Source organism: Corylus avellana, chromosome 1 (assembly GCF_965113065.1).
Source record: "Corylus avellana chromosome 1, dhCorAvel1.hap1.2, whole genome shotgun sequence".
Classification (NCBI taxonomy): domain Eukaryota; kingdom Viridiplantae; phylum Streptophyta; class Magnoliopsida; order Fagales; family Betulaceae; genus Corylus; species Corylus avellana.
In genome coordinates this window covers 1,165,167-1,190,696 of record NC_142490.1, presented here as the reverse complement: position 1 = coordinate 1,190,696, position 25,530 = coordinate 1,165,167, and the positions used below count along the sequence as shown (strand labels likewise).

General features: G+C 37.0%; 5 protein-coding genes across 5 annotated transcripts; 3 read left to right on the top strand and 2 right to left on the bottom strand.

Moving 5' to 3' along the window:
• The first annotated feature begins 4,656 nt into the window (after window positions 1-4,656).
• LOC132170422 (thaumatin-like protein 1) lies at window positions 4,657-6,502 on the top strand. Its single transcript, XM_059581408.2, has 3 exons — window positions 4,657-4,994; window positions 5,166-5,835; window positions 6,123-6,502. Exons 1-3 carry the CDS (start codon window positions 4,919-4,921, stop codon window positions 6,343-6,345), a joined length of 969 nt encoding a protein of 322 aa, XP_059437391.2. The 5' UTR covers window positions 4,657-4,918; the 3' UTR covers window positions 6,346-6,502.
• A 3,018-nt stretch (window positions 6,503-9,520) lies between these two features.
• On the bottom strand, window positions 9,521-14,371 carry LOC132170625 (S-adenosyl-L-methionine-dependent methyltransferases superfamily protein). The gene is made up of 8 exons (XM_059581671.2): window positions 14,285-14,371; window positions 13,988-14,151; window positions 13,704-13,908; window positions 13,246-13,325; window positions 11,757-11,817; window positions 11,493-11,608; window positions 10,557-10,689; window positions 9,521-10,059 (listed from the first exon to the last, which is right to left on the bottom strand). Exons 2-8 carry the CDS (start codon window positions 14,079-14,081, stop codon window positions 9,777-9,779), a joined length of 972 nt encoding a protein of 323 aa, XP_059437654.1. The 5' UTR covers window positions 14,082-14,151; window positions 14,285-14,371; the 3' UTR covers window positions 9,521-9,776.
• Window positions 14,372-14,429: 58 nt separating this feature from the next.
• On the top strand, window positions 14,430-14,897 carry LOC132170626 (uncharacterized). Its single transcript, XM_059581672.2, has one exon. It carries the CDS (start codon window positions 14,434-14,436, stop codon window positions 14,779-14,781), a length of 348 nt encoding a protein of 115 aa, XP_059437655.1. The 5' UTR covers window positions 14,430-14,433; the 3' UTR covers window positions 14,782-14,897.
• A 1,504-nt stretch (window positions 14,898-16,401) lies between these two features.
• LOC132170882 (RNA polymerase II, Rpb4, core protein) lies at window positions 16,402-19,657 on the top strand. The gene is made up of 5 exons (XM_059582022.2): window positions 16,402-16,626; window positions 17,459-17,530; window positions 17,693-17,810; window positions 17,911-18,063; window positions 19,293-19,657. The coding sequence occupies exons 2-5, from the start codon at window positions 17,523-17,525 to the stop codon at window positions 19,503-19,505; spliced, it is 492 nt and encodes a 163-aa protein (XP_059438005.1). The 5' UTR covers window positions 16,402-16,626; window positions 17,459-17,522; the 3' UTR covers window positions 19,506-19,657.
• Window positions 19,658-19,872: 215 nt separating this feature from the next.
• LOC132172040 (oligopeptide transporter 7) lies at window positions 19,873-24,497 on the bottom strand. Its single transcript, XM_059583465.2, has 6 exons — window positions 24,120-24,497; window positions 23,444-24,011; window positions 22,668-23,237; window positions 21,926-22,181; window positions 21,502-21,684; window positions 19,873-21,001 (listed from the first exon to the last, which is right to left on the bottom strand). The coding sequence occupies exons 1-6, from the start codon at window positions 24,145-24,147 to the stop codon at window positions 20,387-20,389; spliced, it is 2,220 nt and encodes a 739-aa protein (XP_059439448.1). The 5' UTR covers window positions 24,148-24,497; the 3' UTR covers window positions 19,873-20,386.
• Between the last annotated feature and the right edge of the window lie 1,033 nt (window positions 24,498-25,530).

Sequence of the window (25,530 nt, the reverse complement as noted above, 5' to 3'; positions counted from 1 at the left end):
AACTCATGATGACCTTATTGGAGTATAAAGTACACCTCAGCAAGCAAAGCTGTGACTCTGACTAATTGATATGTGTTTGAAGTTAAAAATGTATTGCAACTTTTATTATAAGTTTCTTACAAGTTGATGTGAGAGATGAGTACTACAATTTTCACTGTCTCATCATCTCAGTTGTATAACAGTTTATTCTATAACAAATGAGTTAGCTAGGTACTGTAACTTTTATTATAAGTTTCTTACAAGTTGCATGAGAGATGGGTACTACAATTTTTACTGTTATGTCATCTCAGTTGTATAACAATTTATTTTATAACAAATGAGTTAGCTACCACATTTAGGAAGTTTTTGTATTAATATTGGATTTAGGGTAAGGTTATGTTAAAATATATATCTAGTTTTTAAGATCATTGGCAAAAGCTTTGTCAACACCATCTTAAACCCAGTTTCAATTGGAATTGGACCCGTTGAAAATGGGATTTGTGTTTCATAACAAGACACGAGCTAGGAACACAATAACACATGTACTAACCTCAATGAGTTTATGTTAATCAAAGCATTGATGTCATCCAAATCTTTAGTGTTTGAAAATGAAGAATTAGACAATTTTGTTAAGATAATCTAGGGAAATATATCAACAAAAAAAAAGAAAAGAAAAAAGAACAGCACTTGAAAGGCACTTTCAAGAAACCATATCCTGATGAGGCAAAAGCAGTAAAGCCACATCCCATTTCACTTTTGTCCCCTCCATGCATGTTTCCTTCCACCTCACATTTCCTTTTTTTGACCTCCTTAATTTACACATCGTTCATGTTATGCCTTTTATATCTATTTCCTTTTTCCATAATAAATTCTTCCCCATTCTTTTCTCTCTTTAATTATGCCGATCGACCTTATTGTAAGAGAAACCCTTTTGCCTTCAAAAACAAGTTATATATATAACCCCACGAAAAAGATTCCAAAGCCTTTTCAGAAAGAATGTTTAATTTTACTATCAAAATCTCTCAAGTGGCCGGGGGTGACGCAAATCTTTAAAAAAGGACGATCAAAGGCAGATTGAAAAATTGGAGATGATGCTCGCGAAAAAGAAAAAGTTCAAAATCTTATCCATAACGGCTACTTTACACGGCATATGATATCGGGCATCAATTTAAAACAGACAAGACATCTCTGTAGTCTTCTTATCGATATGTCATAACAAATTTAGTGGGTATTTGTTGATAAGTGTTAGGAAGTTATCATCATTTATTATATCTTATAACAAAATAAAAATTCGACAAACAGATTCGGTCTCGGTCCAGTTCTTGTTCCAACTGTTAGAATTGAGACGTGTGTCGATCTCTTGTATATATCTTGTTATATGGTACGCACGAACAATATAAATTGATCCAAACATGTAATTTTGGGTCAATTAAGAAGACAAACAATATAAAACATACAAGTAGACCACCTTATATGTTGATTGTCGAGTCAATCAAACTGGTCATGACGAATCATCACGAAGTAGGCCTGTCACACTCACATTCTTCACAATGTTGCTTTTTAACCGTGGCATTTTTGGCACTTTGCACACATCAACCTCAGTTTCACTTTGTTTTGTGCACTGATTGCTTGAGACAGATTTTATTATATAAATCTTTTACAAATTGGCGTTATAGTTTACTTGACATTTATCACATCAGCAATTAAAGTGTAAACTAACGGATGACGGCCGACATGATATTTATCATGTTTATAAACTGATATGGTAGTTCACGTGACCATTAAAAATAAAAAATAAAAATTTTAAAAAGATTTTAAGGATTCAAATCCAAAGATTGTTGCTGAGAATTCCCGACAAAGATGTCCCAACTGAGAAAGTACTTTTTTTATGCCTGTGTGTAAAGGTTCTGCAATGAATTGAGACTAGTACTACAACATTTTCATTATATTATGCTATTCACACATCAGCCCATGTGGATATTGTTGACTTCCCCTTCGTCTTTTTCCACCCCGTAGATTTTAGAAGGTTGACGAAGAATTAGAAAGGAAATTGGAACAAGCAATTTTTCGATCGGTCGGATTCGAATGAGATATCATCGGAAAACCTTCGGTCCCAAGGCGACAAGAGACACTACTCCAACACCCAAGGGAAAAGGATTCTCTCCATTTCAAAATCCCTTCATTTCCTCCATTTAGTGCATTTTGAAGGGTATTGCATTTAATGCACTATCATCATGAAAATTTTTGGACAACATTACCCTTCAAAATGCACTAAATGGAGGAAATTGAGTGATTTTGAAATGGAGAGGAGTGTGGAGTGTCCAATCAATGCTATCATAGTATAGGTGTACTCGAGTCTAGGAACCAAAATGCTCATTGGGCTAGGCCGGCGGGTTTCTCATCGGCCCATCGATCTTGATATTATTTTGGTAGATAAGCTCTGAGGCCCTTTGGTAGGGAAGCTCATGGCCCATTGGTGTATTGACATATATACCACATACGTTCCAAAATCATGTCTTGATTCTAAACCTAACTCCCGAAACAAGCCACGAATTTTAGCGACAATAATCTGCAATGAACCATTTCAATGTCTATTTATGTTTCTGTTTTATTTAGCTTTTTCTGTTTGTTCCTTCCATGTCACTACAAAAAAACGATTTTTTATTGACATAAGTTTTTTGACGTGTTAGGTGGTCTGACACGTCAGCAAATTCTCATGACGGGGCAATTTTAACGTGTTTCAGGCGTTAAGATTATGAGTGTCAAAAACGGAAAATTTCTGACGTGTTAGATTTAACACGTCAGAATTTTCTGTTTGTCACGTTAGTAATCATCATGTTTTTTTTTTTTTTTTTGTAGTATGTCAACTCTTTCCTTTCTTCCTTTTCTTGAGCCCAGAAGAGAAAAAAAAACAAACCATCTCTGTTGATGCAATTTCTTCACCCTAGTTAGAATATTGTTCGACTGTTTTCTATCTTTTCCTTTGAAAGATTACTAATTTAGGCATTGAAGAAGACATTTTCTGCCGACACATCCGACAAGTCTCTGAACTTATCCAACCTCTTCCATCGCCGACCGACCTTCTCAGCCCGGAGTTTGGATGTGATCCTCTCCATCTCCAATAAAAAAGTGGTTTTATCAGCTAAAGTTGATTCACTCACTTGCACTTGTGCGACGGCTGAAGTTGATTGATACTAATTTACTATATATATATATATATAATTCTAATTAAGCATAGTGGTGTGTCGGCGATCAAATCAAATCCAGAGTTTTGGCCCATTAATTCAAGATTCATATCGTCATATGATATGAAGACTCACAAATATCTACCCATGATCATAAACAATCACTCACGTGCAAATAGGTCCCCGTGTCTTGATCTGGGAAATTTCGTGACTCACGTGCAAGTCACGGGTAAGTCGGCGATACTTGGCCGGCGCTGACCAACGGTCGGAAGATTCGAGTTTTTCAACGAATGTCAGTGATCGATCTCTTTTTTAAAAATGGAGAATCTGCTTTAAATTTGGCATAAAGAGACCACACTGATCGTGAGCTCACACTTTTTGTCTCGTAAATTCATAATGCAGCCTTCGGATCTTCTGATGCTTCCCCAACACGAATTGTATTAATTTTTTAATACAAATAAAATTAGAACAAAGTTATATATATTCAAAGAAATATTTGTCTTGTTAAAAAAAAAAAAAAACAAAGAAAATTGATGGCAACTTGTCGGGGAAGCTCAAACAAGTTCATCAGTTTTTTGTTGGTAATGGAATCATGAGTTATAGAGTCCTTAATAAATTCATTAAGAGCTTCAATGAGTTCTTCTATTCATTAGGAGGATAAGACAGTGACAACTGAACAGTGACGTTTTTGAGTTCTACTTATCTCACACGGTCACACTTTATGAATGTTATTAAACGTGGCGTTTAATGAGAGCATGTAATTGGTTAGCTTAATCTAAAGGTATTCGGATTCTCTCCATTTCTTTTGAAATGGAGAGTAGCCGGTTCTTCATTTTACAGAGTAAAATGATCATTTTACTTTAAAATTGAGAAGATCCTTCTTCTGGTGTAAGTTTTATATGTGCAAAGTTCAACTTCAATTACTGTGGAAATCCGGGTTCTAATGGCAATAATGATGGTTATATTATTTAGGAAAGGGTCAACTTTGATTGCTTTATTTTTTTTTTAAATATGATAAAAACAGCAATCATCGAGGGTAGTCTTATTGTGTCATTGGGTAACTTTTAATCCATAAAATCCAAATTTGTAAAAGATCAAAAAAGGAAAAAAGCAAAAATGTAAAAGCCTCTCTTTTTCTTTGGTCCAGGAAAAAGAGAAATTTAGGACTTAAAAGATAGATTTTTAGGGTTGATTTTGCGTGTTTTTACCCTTTGGGGGAAGGAAATTATGCACTAATACAGGCAGCATTAGCAAGCAATGAGGGTAAAAAACAGAGGAAGCAAAGAGCCAGTTTCCAGTAAACAGAGCTGCTTTTGTTTATGGATATCTTTATAATTTTTTTTTTTTTTTCTTGACATGTTCACAAAAGGGAAGGAAGAGAGAGAATTCGAACTAGTGACCTCTGCTTCATAAGACGTGATATACAGCCGATTGAGCTACCCATTGAGGACGGATATCTTTATAAATAGGAATGGAGAGCAGACGCTTATGATTCTCCACCGCTACTCCCTCACCCTCCTCACGTCCACTCTTTTTCAAAGCGAAAGAGAGTGAGACTGAGAAATAAACAAATAGGAGGCACTCTGTGCGCAGTTATATGGGTGCTCATACTCTCCATTCCTCTTCTTCTTCTTCTTCACTCACCATCCAATTAATGCACCACCATCACCGACATTTATCGCTACTGTTTCTCCTCTGAAAAACAGTCATTAATAATTCTTCATTAACTAAATTAAGGAGGAAAATCGATCGCTATGGAATTGTTCTGTTTTTACTGCCATCTTTCTTGTACTGCGTTCCTCAGCCTCAGTCTTCTCCTCATTTCCAAAGGTAAATAAAACTTCCTCAATGATTTCAACATCTGGGTGTTGTTAGAATATAAGATAAGTAATCATTTAAGCGAATACTCTGAATTATTATTGATTAAATTCATCATTGTGATCGGAGGAGATTTGATTAAGAGATTTTCTTCAATAACTAATAAATGTTTGGCATCTTCAGGCGCTTCAGGAGCTACATTCACATTTGTGAACAAGTGCGATTACACAGTATGGCCGGGAATTCTATCGGGGGCCGGCAGCCCAAAGCTAGAGAGCACCGGTTTCACGCTCACAAAGGGCAGCTCTCGCGCTTTCCAGGCGCCAACAGGGTGGTCCGGCCGCTTCTGGGGCAGAACCGGCTGCAACTTCGACGGCTCCGGAAGCGGGTCCTGCGCAACCGGTGACTGCGGCTCCGGAACCCTCGAGTGCAACGGCGCCACAGCCGCCCCGCCTGCGACTCTAGCCGAGATCACACTTGGCTCGGGCTCACAAGACTTCTACGACGTGAGCCTGGTTGATGGGTACAACTTGCCGATGATAATGGAAGGGAGTGGCGGGTCGGGTACTTGCGAGTCCACCGGGTGTGTCACGGACCTGAACAGCCGGTGCCCGGCGGAGCTGAGAACGGACGGTGGCGGGGGTTGTAAGAGCGCGTGTGAGGCTTTTGGGAGGCCGGATTACTGTTGCGTCGGGGCGTACGGTACAGCGTCGACTTGTAAGCCGTCGCAATACTCTGAGATTTTCAAGTCGGCTTGTCCCAAGTCTTATAGCTATGCTTACGATGATGCCACCAGCACCTTCACGTGTACCGGAGCTGATTATACCATCACATTTTGTCCAAAGTCTCCAGGGTAATGGGTTTGATATTATATATGGCCAAAATTGTGGCTATTTTTTTTTTTTTTTTATATGGTCATTATGAAATTACAAATTTACAAATATATGTAATAAAAAAAAAATAAAAAATAAAAAAACATATTGGATTAACACATCTTAAAAATGTTGGATTTTTTTTATTTTTATTTTTATTTTTTATCCAACATATAAATTCTTTTAGGTTATTGATATGGATTTCATTGGTACCCAATAATAATTGTACAATGATTCTTTTTTAAATTTATTCTTCTTGTGCATGCAGTTTGAAATCTTCAAGAGATTCGCCTCCCGAGATAGCAGGAACAACGACAGATGGGTCAGGGTCAGAATCTGGTTCAGACTCAGCACTTATGCAGGCTGAACTGGCGACTTCATGGTTAGCCAATTTGGCCACAGGGGGCTCGTCTAGAGCTCACCGTTCTTTAGCTTTTTCATCTACCTTGATTTTGGCCATTTCTCTCCTTCTCTCATTCTTTTGCTTGTAGTTCTATCCCTGCCATGTGCTTGGTTCAATTCTCATGTATATCGGCAATGGCAGTCGTTTAATGATAGAAATTAGAAATCATCAATACCAACATCAGTGATTATGGCCACTTTGCAACCCGCTTTTTAAAGGAATACGATTCTCTCCATTTCAAGGAATTATTATGTGAGTTAGATTAGATTAAATGTCAGTTGCTCATTTCTATGGTTTCATGGATTTTGGAGGAAGAATTAAATACTAGATTTGAGAAGAAAAAGAAACCCGTGTAAAATTAACAAAATTTAACTACGTAAATTTAATTATTTAATAGTTGACGTGCTACTTGTCACATAAATTATCTTGGGAGCTTGTAAGATCGTGTAGTAGGAGTTTCAATTATTGTTATGTAAAAAGAGGTAAAATAGAAAAGAGAAAAAAGTTACACATAGATTTACTGCACACAAGGTGCTCGCGTTCTTGGGAGAGAGTAGTCATTTTATAAGGTTACAAATTATATGTAATCATTTTCATTATTGTCCATTGATAAATTACTGCTTATAATAAATCTAATAATTTAATTAATCATTAAACAGAATAGATTTTCATTCGGCAATTACAACTTTAGCCCAGCATATAAAAAATCTTTAATACTTTGTCTGCCACTGCTCGGTGGGGCTTGCTTTTCCTTTTGCTTTAAGCTCTGTTCACTAGGAAAGTGGAAATAAATAAATAAATATCTTTTTCATCTTAGACTTTCATTAAACCTTTTGGTTGTTCTCACTGGGGTAAAATGATAGATAGGCACCAGCAAAGTTTTTCTTACAAACTTAGCTAAAAGGAATAATGAGGCCAACTTTAGATATACAATTGAACTGCAATCATGAATCTTTTGAATATTATTTGAAGTTTGAGAAGATATTGCTTGTCAATTGTAGCATAAAGAAATTGTGCTTTCAGCCATTTTCAAGATGTAATCATGAAAGCTAACGAAGCTTGTGTTCCACACTTAGGGTAGGTATTTTTTTTTGGAAATAGTTGGATAAGATTCGAATGTAAAAAATATTAATTAAATTATTTTTTATTAACTTAAGTTTTTAAGATAATTATTAAGCTAATGTGGAGTGCCCCCATCCGTCTTTATTAAAAGAGAAAAAAAAGAAAAAAAAAATTAAAGACCAACAAGTACTATCATACTAATTCAATGATTATTTTTCTGTTAAATTGAACTTTTAGAATAATTGATAAATTTGATGAGTACTAGCGTGAAGCACAAAGGATTGGAAAACGCCCGGAAGTGATTTTGGCCAAAATTCATGAAAGTTGATGCCATTTCACATCAATGCTACAATGGCTTCTCATTTCCATACCCAATTGGTTAAGTTGGCACATCAATCATCAACCATCTCTTTTGACAAAAGTTTCAATTATCACCAAGAGGCAGCCTTCAGGATTACACTCGTCATTCAACTCAACATCAGAAGGGGAATTTCAGGAATATATAAGAGGAATTTCAGGAATATATATACACTTAGTAATTAAGGATGACAATTTGAGTTTATAGTTCGGGTTTGTTGTCAAATTATAGATATACAATTATATGTGTCGATAGGAATACGACCCATTTAATTAAATTTGTCAAACCCCTCAATCCTAATTGACTTGTAATGGAAAAACCTAGAAGTAAATTTGATGACGACAACAACAACAAAACAATAATAATAAAGTTATCGATGATATTGATGATAATAACAAACCAAAAAAATTGCTACCCTACTATCATATGCTCTTATGTCGGTGAATAAAGGGCTGGTGAGATGTCACAATAGAAGTGTGGAAGCATCCAACATTTAGTCCATCTAAAGTCTAAAGCTCAAAAAACATGCAACTGTCGGGTAATTCTTGCATGTTCTTACATGTAGGAGAATTTAAAACACCGTTGTTATGAGAGAAGAAAATAAAGCTAAACAAGCCAAAATAGGTTATGATCCAAATTGTTGCCCTACTGCCTATGAGAGAAAAGATGAGACTCGAGAGATGTGATTCTTCACCCACTTGTGTGCGGTTCGCCCCCACCCCCACATGACACAACACAAAGCCACAAAGAAAGAAACAAAACTACTTTAAGATAAGAAGACGATTGCGGTCCATTTTTAGTGGTGCTTTTGCATCCCAACTTTTCCAAATAAATATGCTTGGGTTATCTTTACAATTTGCTTGCTTGCAAACTCATTTTATGAAAATGAGTGTAATGTGAAAGTGTCATGCGGTAGTACACATTTTATAGTTAAAAAAACCAATAAAAACAGAAGGGTAAATCAGAAGAAAAAGATACTCGGATTTGATGAACCTAAAAATGAACTTTGGTATTATTTAATATATCTATAATTGTGGGAGACACGAGCTGATGGTCCCTTAATAGTCAGGTAAATATTACTTACCCAAAACTTTCTGGCTCATGAACATCTTGGTAAAGTAACAAAAAATCCTTGATTGAGCAATCTTGTCGTATGCCCCAATTTTAGAACTTACTCTAAAGGCAAAAAGAAAAAGGAAAGTAGGCATTATAGAGCTTTTCATTGAAATTTTCATTACATTAAAATGTGGGCTGTCAAGTACTGCATGTGACACTCATTTTTATAAATATAAATTGTGCCGTGAGTTGGTAACAGAATTGTAATAAAAGTTGTAGTACTCCAAGCATTTTCCATTTTCCCTTTAGCAGTGGATTGATTCATCAGACAGAAACAATAGAAGAATCGCCTATACTTGTTTGTACAAGCACCCTTATTCTCAGTGTCTAAAAGCAAATATTCCATCCACTCCCAATAAATTCTAGTTTAATCGATCCACAGAGTATCTAATAGCTTTTGGCATTGTCGTTCTTTATCTTTAGGAGGAGGGTCTTTGTTTACTCATGGACGGCTATATCTAAAAGCTTTTAATTTGAAACTTTGATGCCCATATGGAGATAAAGGAATCTTCTTAGGTCAAAAGCTTTAGTGCACTCACCTATATTATTTTCAAAGTAATATCTCTAATAAATTGATCATTAGATCAATCAAATGCAGTATTTGTATGCATTTCTTTATTGGCAAGGAAAATATTTGGTGTACTATAACTTTTACTATAATTTCTTTACATATTGACGTGACAGTTCACGTGAGTACCACGTGGCACAACATTGATGAAAAATTAAGACAAATTTAATTGTTTAGTCCTAACGTGATAGCCCATATAAATGCCACGTGAAGTGTCACGTCAGCTTGTAAAGACTTCTAGTAGAAACTGTAGTACCCTAACAAACCATACCTACATGGAAAATTTCCTGCATCCTGGGAATAATGACAAAATCTATGCCTAACACAAGGGCCAACCAACAACGGAAAAAAGCAGGCCAAGAACTTAACGGTCCACAATATAGACAGAACACAAGGGAAAATAGCCACAGAAAGTTCATAGTGTAATTCTGACCATTACCGGATAGCAATGGTCCTGTTCGTAGCTGGTCCAGGAGGAGTTTTTGCAATCCATGAATGCCTGATGACGCTTCCAAACTTCTGCGTCATAGTTCTCTGTTACACTGAAAAACAAGCCATTTTGGTTAATTGTCTCGAGAAACTTGTCCAATGAATTGCCTCTTTTAGGACTGAAAAATATGGCTTGAGAGGGCCCCGCTTTATTCAACAGGAGCTTGATGATTCGAGCAAGGCCATTGTGGAATTCCTTAAAGAAAGTGCTGTCAAAAAGGAATAAAACTAATAAATATTGAAAAAGATAAACTTGACATGAAGATGAGAAAAGCTCGTCAGTGTGTGGCTGCATGTGCATAAATGTTCATGCATTACGTACAAGTGCCTTTTCTGTCGACCAATGAAGAAAACTTACCTATCTAGACATCTCCAGGTCATAGAAATATAGGCAACGAAAAAGTTTTCCTCAGCCAATCACCTCACAAACTTAGTAATTAAACTAAAACTAGTAGGAAGCAAAAGAAGCATCCACCAGATAGATGTGATGCTGCTGTGTGAGTGTCATCTGACAGCCAGATTCAGAAATTCAAACCCCTAGTGCTTGTCACAGGCCATCAGAAAGCACTTGGAAACACATTTAGGCAATTAAAATATAAAATCACTTCAACCACATTCAATGATTCTGCATACTCTCAAATGAAGAAAGAAGCACTGCATGATGCACATTGTATCAAAATAAATACTTCAGCAAGATTAAACTTACCAGTCACTTGCAATAATGACATCAAAAGCATTAGAAAGATTTGATATTTCTTCTTGATCCCAATGCAATGTCATAGAGTTCACTCTGGTTGCGCCAAATGCTCCAGTATTGGCATCTATGTTACGCTGAATATCTGGATGTCAAAGAACCCCCATTCTGAATCCTGAAGAAAAAAGAGGAAGAGGAGGGTTGTTTGTGTGTGTGTGTGTGCGTTTTTTTTTTTTTTTTTTTTTTTTGTGTGTGGGGAGGGTTGCAAGGAAAAAAAATACACAAAAAAAAAAAGAGGGATGTGACGGTACCAATAAGTAACAGAACTGTGCAAATACAGACATTATCAGAAAAATGAAAGGATTGGACGACACCAACAGCAACAGAAGAAATATATAGGACAAACAGAGCAGGGACTGGTCCTGGGTTGAAACAGCCCAAGCCCGTCCACATACCCAACTATTGAGGAGGCCTCCAACTCTATTCTAGGGCCGCTATTGAAGATTTGGCTCAAAAAACTAAAAGCTTGATACCCCCATCCAGAAAATTTGTCACTCATGATTTTTCTATAGCAATCCCCTGAAGAAGACACAAGCAAGCCACAATGCCTCAGACACAAAGCCTTTTGTCTTACGCCACCATCCAAACTTCCCACTTTGTGAAGGACAAGAAACCTCCCACGTCTCAACAAGATTTTCTACTCCTTATCACCCTTGGCAATACGCATTATTATTCCACAGAGAAGTTGAAGGAGGTGTCTCAAAAAAATTGTCTCCGGACTTCAACAGACAATAACAAGACATATCAACCTACGGATACCATAAAAAGATATAATATACAAAGATTTCCCCCACACAATAACGCTTAGCATGATTAAACCAAAAGTCAATTAACCAATCTATGGGAGAGGATACTGCCTTCATCAAAAAGTAAATAAATAAAGGATACAATCCACTACTTGAGGATTTCCATCTGATATCACTACCTCTGATGCCTCGGTGATGGCTGCAATAACTAAACCAGCTAATCCATAACCTGATCCAAGCTCAATAACTCTTTTATACCTGGAAAAATTAGGGGAAAATGCATATAAATTAGATAGAAATAATATAGATAAATTTTCTAAGTGCAAACAACTGATAAAAAATGCACAAAGATTCAGCAGTCGCCTGCATAAATAACATTTGACACAAAAATCTTATCATTACAAACCTGAACATGTCTGCCTGTGATAAGCAAAAGTAAGCAAGTACATCTTCTGAAGGCCAATGACCTGTACAAGAAATGTTAAAACTAAAAGAAAAAGACCAAAAAAAGAAAAAGGCCAAGTATATTAATGGACATCAAACGACCAAAATCCTTGTTAGCATATAGAGCACCAAATCATGTGGTGTTAAACAATAGCTGGAAGAACTACAAAGAAAAAAGTCCAGGAAAATTTTCGTGGTCAAAATTTGTACATCCCTAAGTTTCGGTTTGCCTTGATGGAATGTCATTCCTTGAAAAACTCTTCTGCAACAAAATTGTTGAGAGTGAACTTGATTGTTTTATTTGTTTCACTTTCTTTTAATCTCAAATAGAAGAACAGAAAAATAAGCATCTATCAGATCTCAACACCCTATCTAGCATAATGCAAGTTCGGAATTTGAGAGCTTGCAGCATTGTTGCAAACCTAAATGAAAGAATGATTCTTTCATGGAACCACCAAATTTAGTGCACAAGTTAAGGTCAATAAGCTTCGTTATTGAATTTTAAAGGAAGAGTTAAGGCGAGAAGCTGACAAAAATTGAGCCCAGATTGCACTGAACTGCAAAAAGGGTGAACATAACAAAGCCTAATTTGACTGGAAAATAGCTTTCTAGCGTTGATTTTAGACATTCACTACAAAGCATAAAGTTAGGTTTAACCTTCTATAATATGTTGCTTCAAATATGAAGTAGGGGCCAAAGGGTAATTCTACTAACTATTAAGTAAAACCATAGTAGAAAGCCTTTTGCTTCATGAACCTCATAAGCTCAATGCTTGTCAGTAGTTTCTGTCTTTCTGAAAGCAAAGCATTTAAAAGATTCTGCAACTAATGCCTTAACAACCAGTATTCTTCACTGAAACTCCACAACAATTTTCACATAGTCATAACAGAAGAATGGACCCCTTACTTTATTAAGCCACAAACAAAGCATCATCACTGCACCGATACACCATCAGCACAACCCTCACATTAAACCCCCAAACCATCCAGCACCGCAATGCCGACTGTTCAAATTGTGTATTGTTTTAAACAAGTCTTCAAAATTACCAAATTTCCATGAATGAGAAAACTTGTTCTCCGTGTTTTCTCAAATGTGGACTGAAAACAGAGAAACTACCAAAACGGTGCCCTCAAAACATCTGCCTAAACACTTTTCTATCTCTCACTTAAAAAAGAAAAAAGTAAAGCTTCATTGAGAACAATTCCAACGATGCCTCAAATAATCTTTCAAATTAGCAATTCCAAACCATGTGAGAGAACCTCCCTCTGATGAACCACATATATATCTCACCTCTTTGTGGCCAACAAAGAGGAATATTGATAACAGATAATATAACTAACCAATTTAAACCAACAAAAAAAAAAAAAATGCAAAGGTTTTATGGAAAGACTCTTCTTCAAGCACAAAGCCTGGTCCAGGAACAAGCTCATGTAGAACGAAGAGAAACTTACAAACAAGCCCAGTGTTGTCAATATTGTATCTATTGCAGGTCTCAAAATCACCAAGGTCAGCACGCTCGTCCACTCTTTGGCTGCATAAAGTCTACATATTAGTAACCATTTCACACCCAAAACATGCAATATTCATGTTCCCAAAAACCACACTGAACTAATATTGAATTATAAAGATGCAGCACTTTATCCCAGAGAAAATGATTACCTAAACAAGAGCTTTATTAATACAGTGCTAATTTATAATTAAAAATAACCCCACTTCAGGAAAACTATGAATTACATGCAAACACTGCCTTTTCCATTATTTTCAAAAAATACAACTAACCCATTAATGTTTGGGATCAGCATGAATGATTCATAATCAACCTCAAACTAATCTTTCACACATTACCCACAAATTAAAATCACAAACAGCACAAAAATGAATGAGGAAAAATGTGAAATTAAGCACTCACGTGAGGAAAATCCTGGGAGCTCCGTCGACGGGCAACGTGTAGCACATGCGAGCCTCTCTAGCGTGACCGCGGCGCATCAAAGATCCCGAAGCTAAAACGGCATCGTCGTCCACTACGTGGCAGGGAATCAAGTTGAACCCCTGCGATGCCTTCCTTGAAATGCGCTTAATGCTCGTTTCAGATTGCTCTTCTTCTTCTTTTTCTTCTGCGAGCAAATCGATGGTTAATCACATTGAGAAAATTGTATGATTGATTAGTGATAAAATTGGATATAAAGGAAGTACCGGGGATTAGCGGAGGAGGACGACTAAGAAGGGCTTGGCGGAGGATTTGCCATCTCAAGGACGAGGCCTTCGCGGTGGTTCTAGAAGCTTCCATGGTTAAAGCTTTGATTGACGTGGTGTGGTTTGTAATTTGGATTCGACGACGAAGCGATAAACGATGAGTCCTTCACAATGATATCGTTCATAAATGTTAAGAAATTTTGAACCATGATGACGTGTTAATCTATTATTATATAAGGCACAAACAAAACCCTGGTTTATTATGCTAGACGACGCGGTTTATTATGCTAGAGGTACCTTAGTCCACGTTGCTTTAAACGACACCGTTCACTTGTGGACAGATTCACTGTTGAGCTCTCTCTCTCTCTCTCTCGCTGAGCTGTTGTCGATCTTTCTTTTGGAGGCTTTCATTTCCTTCTTTCTTTCGTTGTGCAAGCAAAAGAACAATGGCGAGCAATCTGTGCCGTTTTTTCTCATCGAGCGCTCTCAAGCTGAACTTCTCCCACACCAGATCCGATCCGCTCACTCGCTCCCTGTCGAACCCAGTGAGCCGACTCATCTGCTCCGCGACTCAGCAGCCCCATCCGCTCGAAGAAAACCCTAACAAGCCACAAGCGGAGACTACGGAAAAAGATCTCCCAAACGAAAGCCAGGAAGAAGACGGCGACAACGACGACTACGACGACAGTGGCAATTTTGTGAATAAAATGACTGGCGAGGTCGGTGGGCCCCGTGGTCCGGAGCCCACCCGGTTCGGCGACTGGGAGAAAAACGGCCGGTGCTCTGATTTCTGAGACTTTATTGTATTTTGCTTTGGTGAAGCTATGTCGTTTTGCCCAAATCACATTTTGATGGTTGGGGTTTCGTATTTTGAAGAGAAGAAATAAAATCAATTTTACTATTTTTGTTTTCTCTGAATTTACTGTATATCCAGATTCTTCAGCTCAAAATTGAAACCACAATGGGGTCTTAAATCTAAACAGTTGAAGTGGAGGGGTCCTACTGAGACAAAGTGATTAATAATGCTTGTTTTGTATGAGTTGTATTGAATCATGGAGAGTTACCCAAGGAAGTAATTAGTGTGCCTTCTATGTCGATGATTTAGGGTAAATTGGGTGTTGTTTGTTAAACAACATCACATTCTCCACATTATTCATTTCATTTTTAAAAAAAATCAACATCAAAACAGTTTCACTTTTTATATTGAATCATGGAGGGTTACCCAAGGGAGTAATTAGTGTGCCTTTTACGTCGATGATTTAGGGTAAATTGGGTGTTGTTTGTTAAACATTACATTCTCTCACATTATTCATCTCATTTTTCAAAAAAATTAATATTAAAACATTTTCACTTTTTATATCACATCATTCACTTTTTACTATTATTTAAGTAAAAAAATCACTACAAAACAAATTTTTTTCACATTTCAATACAACTTTTTCATTTTTCTATATTAATTATTACACTCATTTTTTTCCTCACCAATCATGAACAGTGCATTGTAAAGCCATTGTTGTTTACCAAACAAAGCCTTGATTTTGGTTATTTGACTGTTCTATATTTTGTGAGAGAGCTGCGAATGATTGGGTGTAGGAATGATGATCGACTCTTCTGTATATTTAAGAATACATGCAAAATCAGTTGCGCAAATAGAGAATGCCAATAATGGCTTACTCCTTGTAAATGAAATTGACATATAACTTCTAAATCCTAATTCTTTTTTAAAATTAACCCAAACTATTGATGTACCACTTCAATAGTCAATGCCAAGATGTCGAACAATGATCGTTTTTAGTAAGTATTCATTTCACGGTTATGATTTAAAGTTAGAGTATTTAACAGTATACATAATTTTATATTATTTAAATTTTTTGAAAGACGTATCAAAATTAACTTTATATGCATCTTTAGATGTACTAATTTTAATTTTTTCCATGAAATGAATCATATCTGGTAGAGTTGATATGTCATTTATTAACAACTTCATGTATTTCACATCACCCTAAACTACCACCGATCCACCGGGGTTAAACAAAGAATCTTACCCCTGGCCGTGGTTGTGGGAGGAGATTTTTGCAATGGAGCGTTCATGTCGATTGAAGTCATTGCTACCGTCTAAGAGAAAGAATATAAACAACAAAAATTAAAATGGTTAAATACCTTATTAGTACTTAAGTTTTAACGACTTCATTTTTTTTTCACTTAAGTTTCAATTTGTATTAGAGACAATACCTATGTTATCGATAAAAATGGGATTAATTCTTTCAACTGTATTACGTAAAAAAAAATTAATGGATTGGCATGTATCTTAACAAAATTTTTTTTTTAAAAAAAAAAATCAACAAAAATAGAAAAGAAAAAGAAAAAACTTAAAATGAAGGCCCAAGCCCATATAGAATTGGGTCTCTCCGAAAATTCCTAAGCTGTCTCTCTCTCCCTCTCTCCCCCAGAAAGGGCGAAATTTCGCCGCCTCTCAGGCTCTCAGCCACAGCCACTTCCTTTGCTTCTCCGCATAACCCTCTCCCAAAACCTCAGCCTCTCTCTCTCTAAAGCTCTCTCTATATTTCTATAGTTTTATATATCCCTTAGCGATTTTAGCGAACAATATAGCTGCGTTTGGAGAGCGTTATATCTCATTGGTAAAGCATACTTTCTACTGTGTTTTGTTCTCTGTTTGCCGTCTAATTCTCTGTTGGGTTCCCGAGAAAACACAGAGAAAAGAAAAAGAACATGAAAGTTTGAATTTTGTTTTTTTGGGTGTTTACTGTTTTGGTGTTTGAAGGATAACAGAGTCGTCTTGAGCGAGTCAAAATCATTGTATTGGCATCAGTTCAGCGAAGTTTTTTATTATATCGTGGGTTGAAAATCCTTACAATGAGTGACTGAGATTCAAACTTTTGGTTGTTATTGTATAGTCAGCTCTGTGCTTTAGCTGCTGTGATTTTGATGCTTATTGTTACTGCTTATGATAAAAGTGCTTTATTTTTCCGTAATTGTATTGTTAATCTGCCTATCATGGACTCATGGTTATTGGGTATCTGTTTTCTGTGAGGGATAATCGAAATTTAATGGAAATTGATGTGTTGCTTTTATTTTTTATTTATTTGTTTATTATTATTTTTTAAAAAAAAAGAAAAGAAAAGAGTTTTTGGCCTTGTTTTGAGTATCTGGCTTCCTATAGACTGGTACGAGTTGGAAAACTAAAAGGATTTATGTGTTTTCTGGATATGCATTATTCTGAAAGAGAGAATGAGACCAATTATTTGATCATTTGTGATGCTGTATGCATGTGTGTTTGTTGAGCTCTGAGTTAAATGTAAAGATGGTGCATTCTTGGGTTTTATTGCTTCCTCGTACTTTTGGAATTGAGGTCTTGCAAAACAGGATTTTATATTTGAATTCTCGGTTGGCTGCTCTCTTATTCTCTGATTTTATTTTAAAACTTAACGTACTCTTTTTCTTATTGTGAAGTAGGTGTATTGAAGCACTACCATTCATTACTGTTTATCAAATTTCGGTCTTTGATTTCCTGGTGATGAAGATGTATGTGCTTTCCCTTTTACTATGTTATCCTGCTTTTGCTTTTGGTAGTTGGGCTCCTATTTCTTAAATGGGTTTGAGCCCTTATGGATTATAAATTCTCACGCCTTTTGTTTTTCTTATTTGGGTTTGTATGGATATAAATATTTCTAAACGTTTTTGCAGTTTAGCAGCAAATGCCGGTACACTTACCAATTTTGAAGTTCTTGACTTTCTACGGTCTAAAGGGGCTGCAAAGGATTCAACTCGAGTTCTTGCTAATGTTGTACCATCTGAGTACAAGGTGGGATTTTTCTCTTCTATACCAGTACCACCACCCAAGTTTATTTGTTTTCGTTTTTGTTGAATAAATTGAAGATTATTTGTCTTTCTGGGTGCTATAGGTATATGATTATTTGGTTAAAACTGCTGCTTGTAATCAAACCAAAGAGAATATCAAAGAATTCTCGGAGAGATGTAAAAAGTTTGACCTTGCGAAGGCTGAGGTGCTAAATATCATCAACATGAGACCGTCTTCTGCAGTTGGGGTTTATCCGGTAAATTCTAGAAAAAATATCTTTGTCAGTGTCCTTTTTCTTTTGTCTTCATCTCTCTTTTAATATTTCTATTGTTAGTAGCCAGAGAACATGTCTCTCAGCATATGCTCTATGTTGTGTGTTTATATACTCTAGCCATATATGTAGCCAGTTGTGCGTCCTGAATCCGGGCAGCAGGAAGTGGGAACCCTATGTTAAATAGGCTGAGCGCCTGTCAGCATCTACAAGCATGAGATGTGTAGGGAGATTCAATAGGGAATAGAACATTGCGTTTTTCAATTATTGAGTAAAAGATTTATTCATCATAACTAAAATGGTAATTGCTTGTCCCGGAATCTTTGTCTCATGCTTCTTTAGTTACACATGTGAAATCACCCTCAAATTGATGAAGATGTGGTCATGCACCAATTGGTTCTTTCAGAGCCCATCCAACTAAGTTTTGGTGAAAAAGACTGCTTGTAACTTTCTTGCTTTAGTGAAGAAATGATCGACTCTATGTGACATTTTTAACCTAAATGACTTTGTTATCAAGAGATGATCAGTTGGGTTCAATCTGTAGGAGTGTAAAAATGTTGCATTGAATACTGCTTAAGACAATAATTTAGTTAAAGATGCCTTTTGATCTCTATGTTCTGAAGAAGAGCTGTCTTGGTATAACTAAATAGAGGCATTAACGTGAACATGGTGAAAAATATTTCTTGCATAGTAGCCTCAGTCCTTGAACTTATGCTGGTGGAGGCAGCTGCTAATTGCTCTTTACAAGTTTCCTTTTTTAGATTTTCTGGACTCCTTTTATTACAAACATTTTCGAGTTGTCGAGTTTTTCTATATTAATTTATTACAAAACTTTTTTTGGTACCTAGAAGAAAAATTTTCATGATGAACTCAAAGCATGTACATATATGGTTATATGGTTATAAAAACAATTTACCTTCCTAGGCTTCTTCTTCTATGTACCCAAGGATTTGTCTTTTGGATGTGGCTGATTCAAGTACTGGATTGTGACTGGTTTCAGCTTCTTGAGTGTTGGTCGGGACTTGTTGGACTGACACTTGATCATGTATGAGATCTCTTGTTAGAAAACCACTTAAAACGCACCACGTCAACCAGTGTGAAATGGGTGTGAAAAGTAGCATTATTCCTATTATAATAACCAGATATTTTGTAGGTAGATCCAATAATATTTTGTAGGCACATGCTTTAGTTATTTGTTCCCTTATGTTCGACAGATTGTAGAGCAATGTGCTGATCGATTTGAAGATGTGGAAGAGCTAGTAGAGTTGGTCACAACGATGTTGCCGCCACCTCCAACCCAACCTGAATCTGAAGGAGGGAATACTCAACCTGAATCTGAAGGAGAGAAAACTCAACCTGAATCTGAAGGAGAGAAAACTCAAGCTGATTCTGAAGGAGGGAAACCTAAAGAAGGAACCGATGAGTAGGTTGTGCAAATTTCTTCATGATGTACCTGTTTGGTGAAGAATTTAGGATATTCAATTGGTAGCAATTAATCATTAAAATCATCCGTTAGAAAATGTGCAATGTACCAAGTTTATAAATGATACAAAAGGAAATGCCAGAGGTTAACTGTTAACCTGAAACTTGTTTGACATCAGAAATGGAATTTGAATTTGAATTACCAATAAGCTTTGGCTCAAATGGTACATCCTTTGTAAGGTGGAGAGTGTGATCGTGGATTCAAGTCCCACCGATTGCATGGGTAACTTACAAATCAAAAACAATAAATGAAATTGAATCGAACACAATCAAGAATAGAGGGACAACCAATGGCATAGCTACTACGATGAGTCAAGAACACAACCATGACTTCAAATTGAATTGCAAAATTGTGGTCCGAAGCAGAAGGCTTTGCTTCTTGTCCATGTCAATTACAATTGATTTGCTAAATAACATTGCCTGCTAGAATACGTAAGACATTCATAAAAGAATACACATTGACAAATCTGTAAATTTCATTATATTTCTTGTACAAACTCATAGCCACAGCGTAGAAGAAACAAAAACACAAATATAATTTATCTTCTCCACAAGTGGCATTTCATCTCTAACAACTCATCCACTAATTCTCTTTATCAGTCAATCGACCTCCCTTAGTTTCACCCAAACTTCATCCTGATTAATGATTATAAATCACCCACCCAGGCTCGGTCCATAAGCACAGACAATTGCCCTATAAAGACTTGCATTTGCTATGATTTCAGTTGATTCCCTTAACCGAGCCACTGCCAATGAATCGCCACTCATTTTTCAATAGGCAAGGGCTTCGTTCAAGATGCAATTATGCAAATGATACAGACTTCAATTAGAGAACTGGGCAGCCTTTGATAATGACCCCTTCGGCTGTCGGACAAGAAGCCAAGGGACATCCATCTGAATCGCCCCCCCACCAGTTGAGCCTAACGTGCTCCATCCCCAAACACAAGTATAACAATACTCCCATGAAGGCCAATCCGGCATCAAGTGACCCAGATAGCACATAGTTGTGGCGACTCCACCAACCACGATAGTACCTAAAAGCAATAAAGCCAGAGGCAAACCCAATAAGAATCCAGCTGCTGTAGTTGACAGCAGTGGCAGGAGGCATGTTGACTGTTGCCCCCAAGAGCACAGGCATATTGATAAGTCTAATCCAATGCTTGTCTGGGAAGGCCTTGTGTGCGAGCCAAACGACAACAGGAGCTACAGCCCCAGCTAAGAAAAACCAGTTGATGGCAGAGTAGTGGCCAAGATCTCCAAAAATTCTTCGGGGCCCAATCAGACCCCAGATGACGGAAGCATCATAGAATACGTGATCGCCGGGGCAAGTCCACGGGCTGCCTGCCGGAAGCAATGCCCTATCGCATATGTCTGGAATGCTATCCATAAGCCACCATGCCGTTCCTAAATGTACCAATGCTGATACCACAGTACCTACAACCTGAAAATAATCATTGCTATAGTAATTAGGGGATTAGATAGCTGATTATCATTTTATTAAACAAAAGTTGATAAAGATTAAGAAAAATGCTATTTAGTGGACTATTATATGAATGTCATATGATTGGGATGACGTGGCAATGAAAATGTGCCATTGATTTTTCTTTTTTACAAGCCTTTGTTGATCCAAAGACTAATTTTCACTGTTACGTCTTCTCAGTCGTATGACAATCATATAACAGTCTACTAAATAGCATTATTCAAAGCGTAATGCTACTTTTCATACCAATTTATCACACTCATCTCACAGTAGCTAACATAACGTGTTTTAAGTGATTTTTTTTTTTTAGATGACTGACATGACATAAAAAGCCACTTAAAATACACCACCTCAACCGATGTAAAATGAGCATAATAAATGAGTGTGAAAAGTAACATTACTTGTTGATAAAACACTCTTCTCCATTTCAATTTGGGGAGAGGAATGCACAGGATGCTTACCTGCGCCATGAACATTGCTCTTGGAGGAATCTTCATGTAATGACCTAGCTTAAAGTCTTCTAGAAACGTGATCGCCTGTTTCATACTTATGTAGCCATACACTTTAAAGCATATGTTGGCAACCGGATATCCTGGGTAGAGATATCCGATAATATACTCAGTGATGACATTCAAAGATGGCATCTGCTCACGAGCGAAAGCTGTACTCTTGTTAGAAGTTAGAAGAATAACAGCTACGTGCAGTAGATGTAGTATTCATGAACAAACATAAAACCAGTACTTGTTAATAAATTTACATATAGAATGATTATATAAGATCTAACTTTCCATGAACTTCCACTAGACTTCGATTATAATGAGTGGATAGAAAGATAAAAGCACTAAAAAGTAGATGCTGCGTTTGTGAGATAGTGCAGAGACATACCTGGTTTGTTGTGGCTGCGATGACTCCAACAGGAAGAGTGAAAAATAAGGCAACACAGCATGCTAGCAAGATGCCCCACCATGGCAATTGGAGTTGATCGTTATAGTACTGGCAGGTAAATATGGTTGCCACAATGTTAACCAAAAGGATGCACATGAACCACCACTGTGGAACTTGTTTATATTTTCTCATGAGCCTTGTGTGCACATCCATCTTCTTCTCTTGGAGGGCAGACTTGCTTAGCTGCCACATTTCCCTGCACCCTTGAAAAAGTAAGTGGAATTTACCAAATAAAATACAACGTATAAGCTAGTCCTCCCCTGCCTCTCTTTGATTGCACAATCTAGATGTTAAAATTAGAGGTAGTTTGGGTTACAAGAAGAACACTTCAAATTTAGTACTTGTTAAGACTGGAGTTCATACATGAAAGTGATTAACAGGACATAATTCCGCAGGTTCTTCTTGAAGATAATTACGAAACAAACGAAGAATTTAAGAAGGGACATATTACACATACATGTATAGACACACACATGAATTCAGTCATATGCTCCAGCACAACAGTATCACCTATACTAATTTTGTTGGTTTGAAATTTTTTAAAAAAAAAAAATTCCTTTTGAGTTCATTTAAGTCTTAATTTCCTACAGATGTTGCAGAGACATCCTAAAGCACGCCCACTAAAATTGATAAGCAAGTAGCAATGCTCAACTAACAACAATCAGGTAAAAGTGTGTTTTACCTTCCATGGAAGAGGAACACATGAACAATAGTGGCGGCAAGGCAGGCAAAATTGACACCATAGTATACAGCAAAGAAGGTGCTGAGATAGAGAGGGCCTGTACGCTCATATGCATCCATGTCAAGGTGAAAGTTTCCATCTATTATAGCTGAGATATTGTAGCTTTGGCCAGTGGAGGTGAATAGCCCATCTGAGAATATTGGAAAAGTCTTGGCCTTGTAGACATTAAGCCAATAAGCTATAGGGGTAATGACATACATGACAAGCAGAAAACCAGCAGCAATGTTGGCAGTAGCAAACCATGGACTGGCGAGTGGGCTTCCAAGGTAAGAGGATATACTGGACCAATCAAATCCAAATGCACCAATTCCAAGCCCGTGGAGTCCTGAACCAAGCTGGTGGGCAAAGACAGAAGTAGGGAATATCCAGCAAATCCAGGAAAGAGACGTTAACATCGGGAATAGGTAACCTGGAAAGACATAATAAGCAAAGCTGCAGATGAAGGCAATGAGGAAGAACTGATTCCTTGTCAACCCACTCTTGGGCCTCTTCTCTTTCTCGTGTAGTGCCCTGTGAATCCACAGTACATGCATCGAAGATGACATCACTTACTACAACAAGAAATTTCCTACAAATTGGATTATAAGAACTCTTGCAATTTTAACAGATATTTTCTTATTTTCGTAGAAAATTTATTCCATAACTAATCGAGACTTATCTAATTACAAGCGTCCTAAAGATATCATGAAACTTGATCGAACAAGCAGAAGAAAAACCTGAAGAGCGAGACTTGCACGAGATTTTGGGGCCACCACATGGCAGCGGGCTCCACCAAGTACCGCCGGAAAAGCCCGGCCCACCCGAAGCCCAACACCTGCGTCGTAAAAACTACGAGCAACGACACCACGAAAGTCAAGTTTTTTTTGTAGAAAATCTTGACGGCGCTAACGACGTGGATGGCGTACACGTTGCCAGCGCCGGAGTTCGCGAAGATCGTGATCAGCACGTGCTCTTTCACGTTGAACGGGCCGGAATTGAGCGTGAACTCCCACGCGCGCCCCCTGAAGAACACTCGGCGCGTGATCGTCGAGGCCATGAGGTGGCCGAGTGGAACCACCGCGATCTGAGCCGAGATCGAGGTGATCGAGAGCGGCTCTCGACGGTACCAGAAGAACTGGTTGAGGAAGGAGAGGAGGACGCATGCTAGGGTTCCGAGAATCAACGTTCGGAAAGTGAAGGTCGGGAGAGAGGGGTCGTCGGTGACCGGAACCGTGAGAGCGACTTGCTCGATTGGAGAGTTCTCGGCGTCGGAGGATTGAGATTCGAAGGTTTGATTCTTCTGGACTGTGCATGAGTGAAAGAAGAGCTGGAGCTTAGCTTAGCTTAGTGTTTGAAGAGTCGGAAAGTCGACGAGAAAATGCAAGAAAGTTAAAAGGAAAATGAAAATCTTACTGAGAGGGGCTTCGATTTCTTGACTCATCTTCTTCGCTTTCCTCTGTGTCCGAAATTCTAACAGCTAAAATAATTCAAAACGCCCACTGCTACGGTGCTAGTCCGCTACATGATTGGCTATGCAGTGTTCAATCCTGGCCGCTAATGAGAAACTAGGATGAGTTCAGCACCGTGGGATGTGAACTGGGACCTGATTTTTGCACTTGACGTCAGGGATGACAGAGGTAAATTCGGACAGTTTGTAGTGGCCAATCGAATGCAGCCCTCTTCTTCGGGGTGGATTGTCGTCGCTGCCACATAGGCATTCTAATGTATACGTATGGAATTTTGGGAAGATACATTCTCCATTTGTCCTTCAGGTTTAGCCAAAGATTTTTTAACCGCTACATTTTTATTATAAATCTCTTTCCATATTGTTACGTGATATTTACGTTAATTATTAAATTATTAAATTTTTTATTAATAAGATAATATGATAATGTCACTTGAATTTGTTTACTTTTTTGTAGTATCATAAAAAATTTTATTTTTTAATAATGATGAACAAAAGAATTCATAGTAGAATCCTCCAAATTTTTTAAATAATTTCATTTGAAGTTACTAAAGTCTTAATTATTAATTTAATTAAATAAAGCTAAAAAAAATTTAATTTAATTTTTTTTTTGTGAGTAATTAAGCCAAAAGATTGAATTGAATCATTGAAAGGGGCGCGGGTGTAAAAGTGTAAAAAAAGGTAGTGCCATCCTCTAGTATTTTATGATTTCTTGTAGAAATAAAATCTTTGGTAGTGTTTGCCAAGAGGCCAGGCCCAAGGCTAATCCTGTAGTGCTTTTTAGAAATATGTGTTTAATTGGTTTTAGTGAAACTATTTTGTGGGAAAAAATAAAAAAATATATTTTATATGAAAAAATATAAAAAATTTATTTTGTAGTGATTTTTTTATTTGAATAATAATAAAAAAAATGATTGATGTGGTATAGAAAGTAGAAATATTGAAATTAATTTTGAGATGAAAGTTTTTTTTTTTTTTTTTTTTTTTGTTGAAATTGAGGAAAAGGCCATGTTCAGTACCTATCCATGACATTGGCAAACACTGCCTTTTTATTTTATTGAAAAGTTTTACTTCATCTCGTCCGTTGCCCATTGCTTTCTTCAAGGACGGTCAAAATTTGGCCCAAACTCACTGTCAGTTCACATTTGATAAAAATGAATGTTATATAATCGAGTAATGTTACAAGTCTTTTTTGTGTTCTTCTAAGAATAACGTGGCTCTTAAAATTACCATTGAATTTATGATCAATCATTATTAGATTTTGATCAAATTATGATTTTAAAAATCACCTCATTTTTTTAGTAATACAATAGGGACTTCTAGAATTACTTTATGTAGCAGTACTCTTTGGAATATGTT

Coding starts and splice junctions, on each gene's coding strand:
- LOC132170882 (XM_059582022.2), top strand. Junction 17,811..17,910: donor TTGTACCATCTGAGTACAAG/GTGGGATTTTTC, acceptor TGGGTGCTATAG/GTATATGATTATTTGGTTAA. Junction 18,064..19,292: donor CTGCAGTTGGGGTTTATCCG/GTAAATTCTAGA, acceptor TATGTTCGACAG/ATTGTAGAGCAATGTGCTGA.
- LOC132170422 (XM_059581408.2), top strand. CDS start 4,919: ATGGAATTGTTCTGTTTTTACTGCCATCTTTCTTGTACTGCGTTCCTC. Junction 4,995..5,165: donor TCTTCTCCTCATTTCCAAAG/GTAAATAAAACT, acceptor TGGCATCTTCAG/GCGCTTCAGGAGCTACATTC. Junction 5,836..6,122: donor TTTTGTCCAAAGTCTCCAGG/GTAATGGGTTTG, acceptor TTGTGCATGCAG/TTTGAAATCTTCAAGAGATT.
- LOC132172040 (XM_059583465.2), bottom strand. CDS start 24,147: ATGAGTCAAGAAATCGAAGCCCCTCTCA. Junction 24,012..24,119: donor AGAAATCGAAGCCCCTCTCA/GTAAGATTTTCA, acceptor ACTCATGCACAG/TCCAGAAGAATCAAACCTTC. Junction 21,002..21,501: donor GAGCAATGTTCATGGCGCAG/GTAAGCATCCTG, acceptor GATTATTTTCAG/GTTGTAGGTACTGTGGTATC.
- LOC132170626 (XM_059581672.2), top strand. CDS start 14,434: ATGGCGAGCAATCTGTGCCGTTTTTTCTCATCGAGCGCTCTCAAGCTG.
- LOC132170625 (XM_059581671.2), bottom strand. CDS start 14,081: ATGGAAGCTTCTAGAACCACCGCGAAGGCCTCGTCCTTGAGATGGCAA. Junction 13,909..13,987: donor TCCTCCTCCGCTAATCCCCG/GTACTTCCTTTA, acceptor ATTTGCTCGCAG/AAGAAAAAGAAGAAGAAGAG. Junction 13,326..13,703: donor GCTCCCAGGATTTTCCTCAC/GTGAGTGCTTAA, acceptor GACTTTATGCAG/CCAAAGAGTGGACGAGCGTG.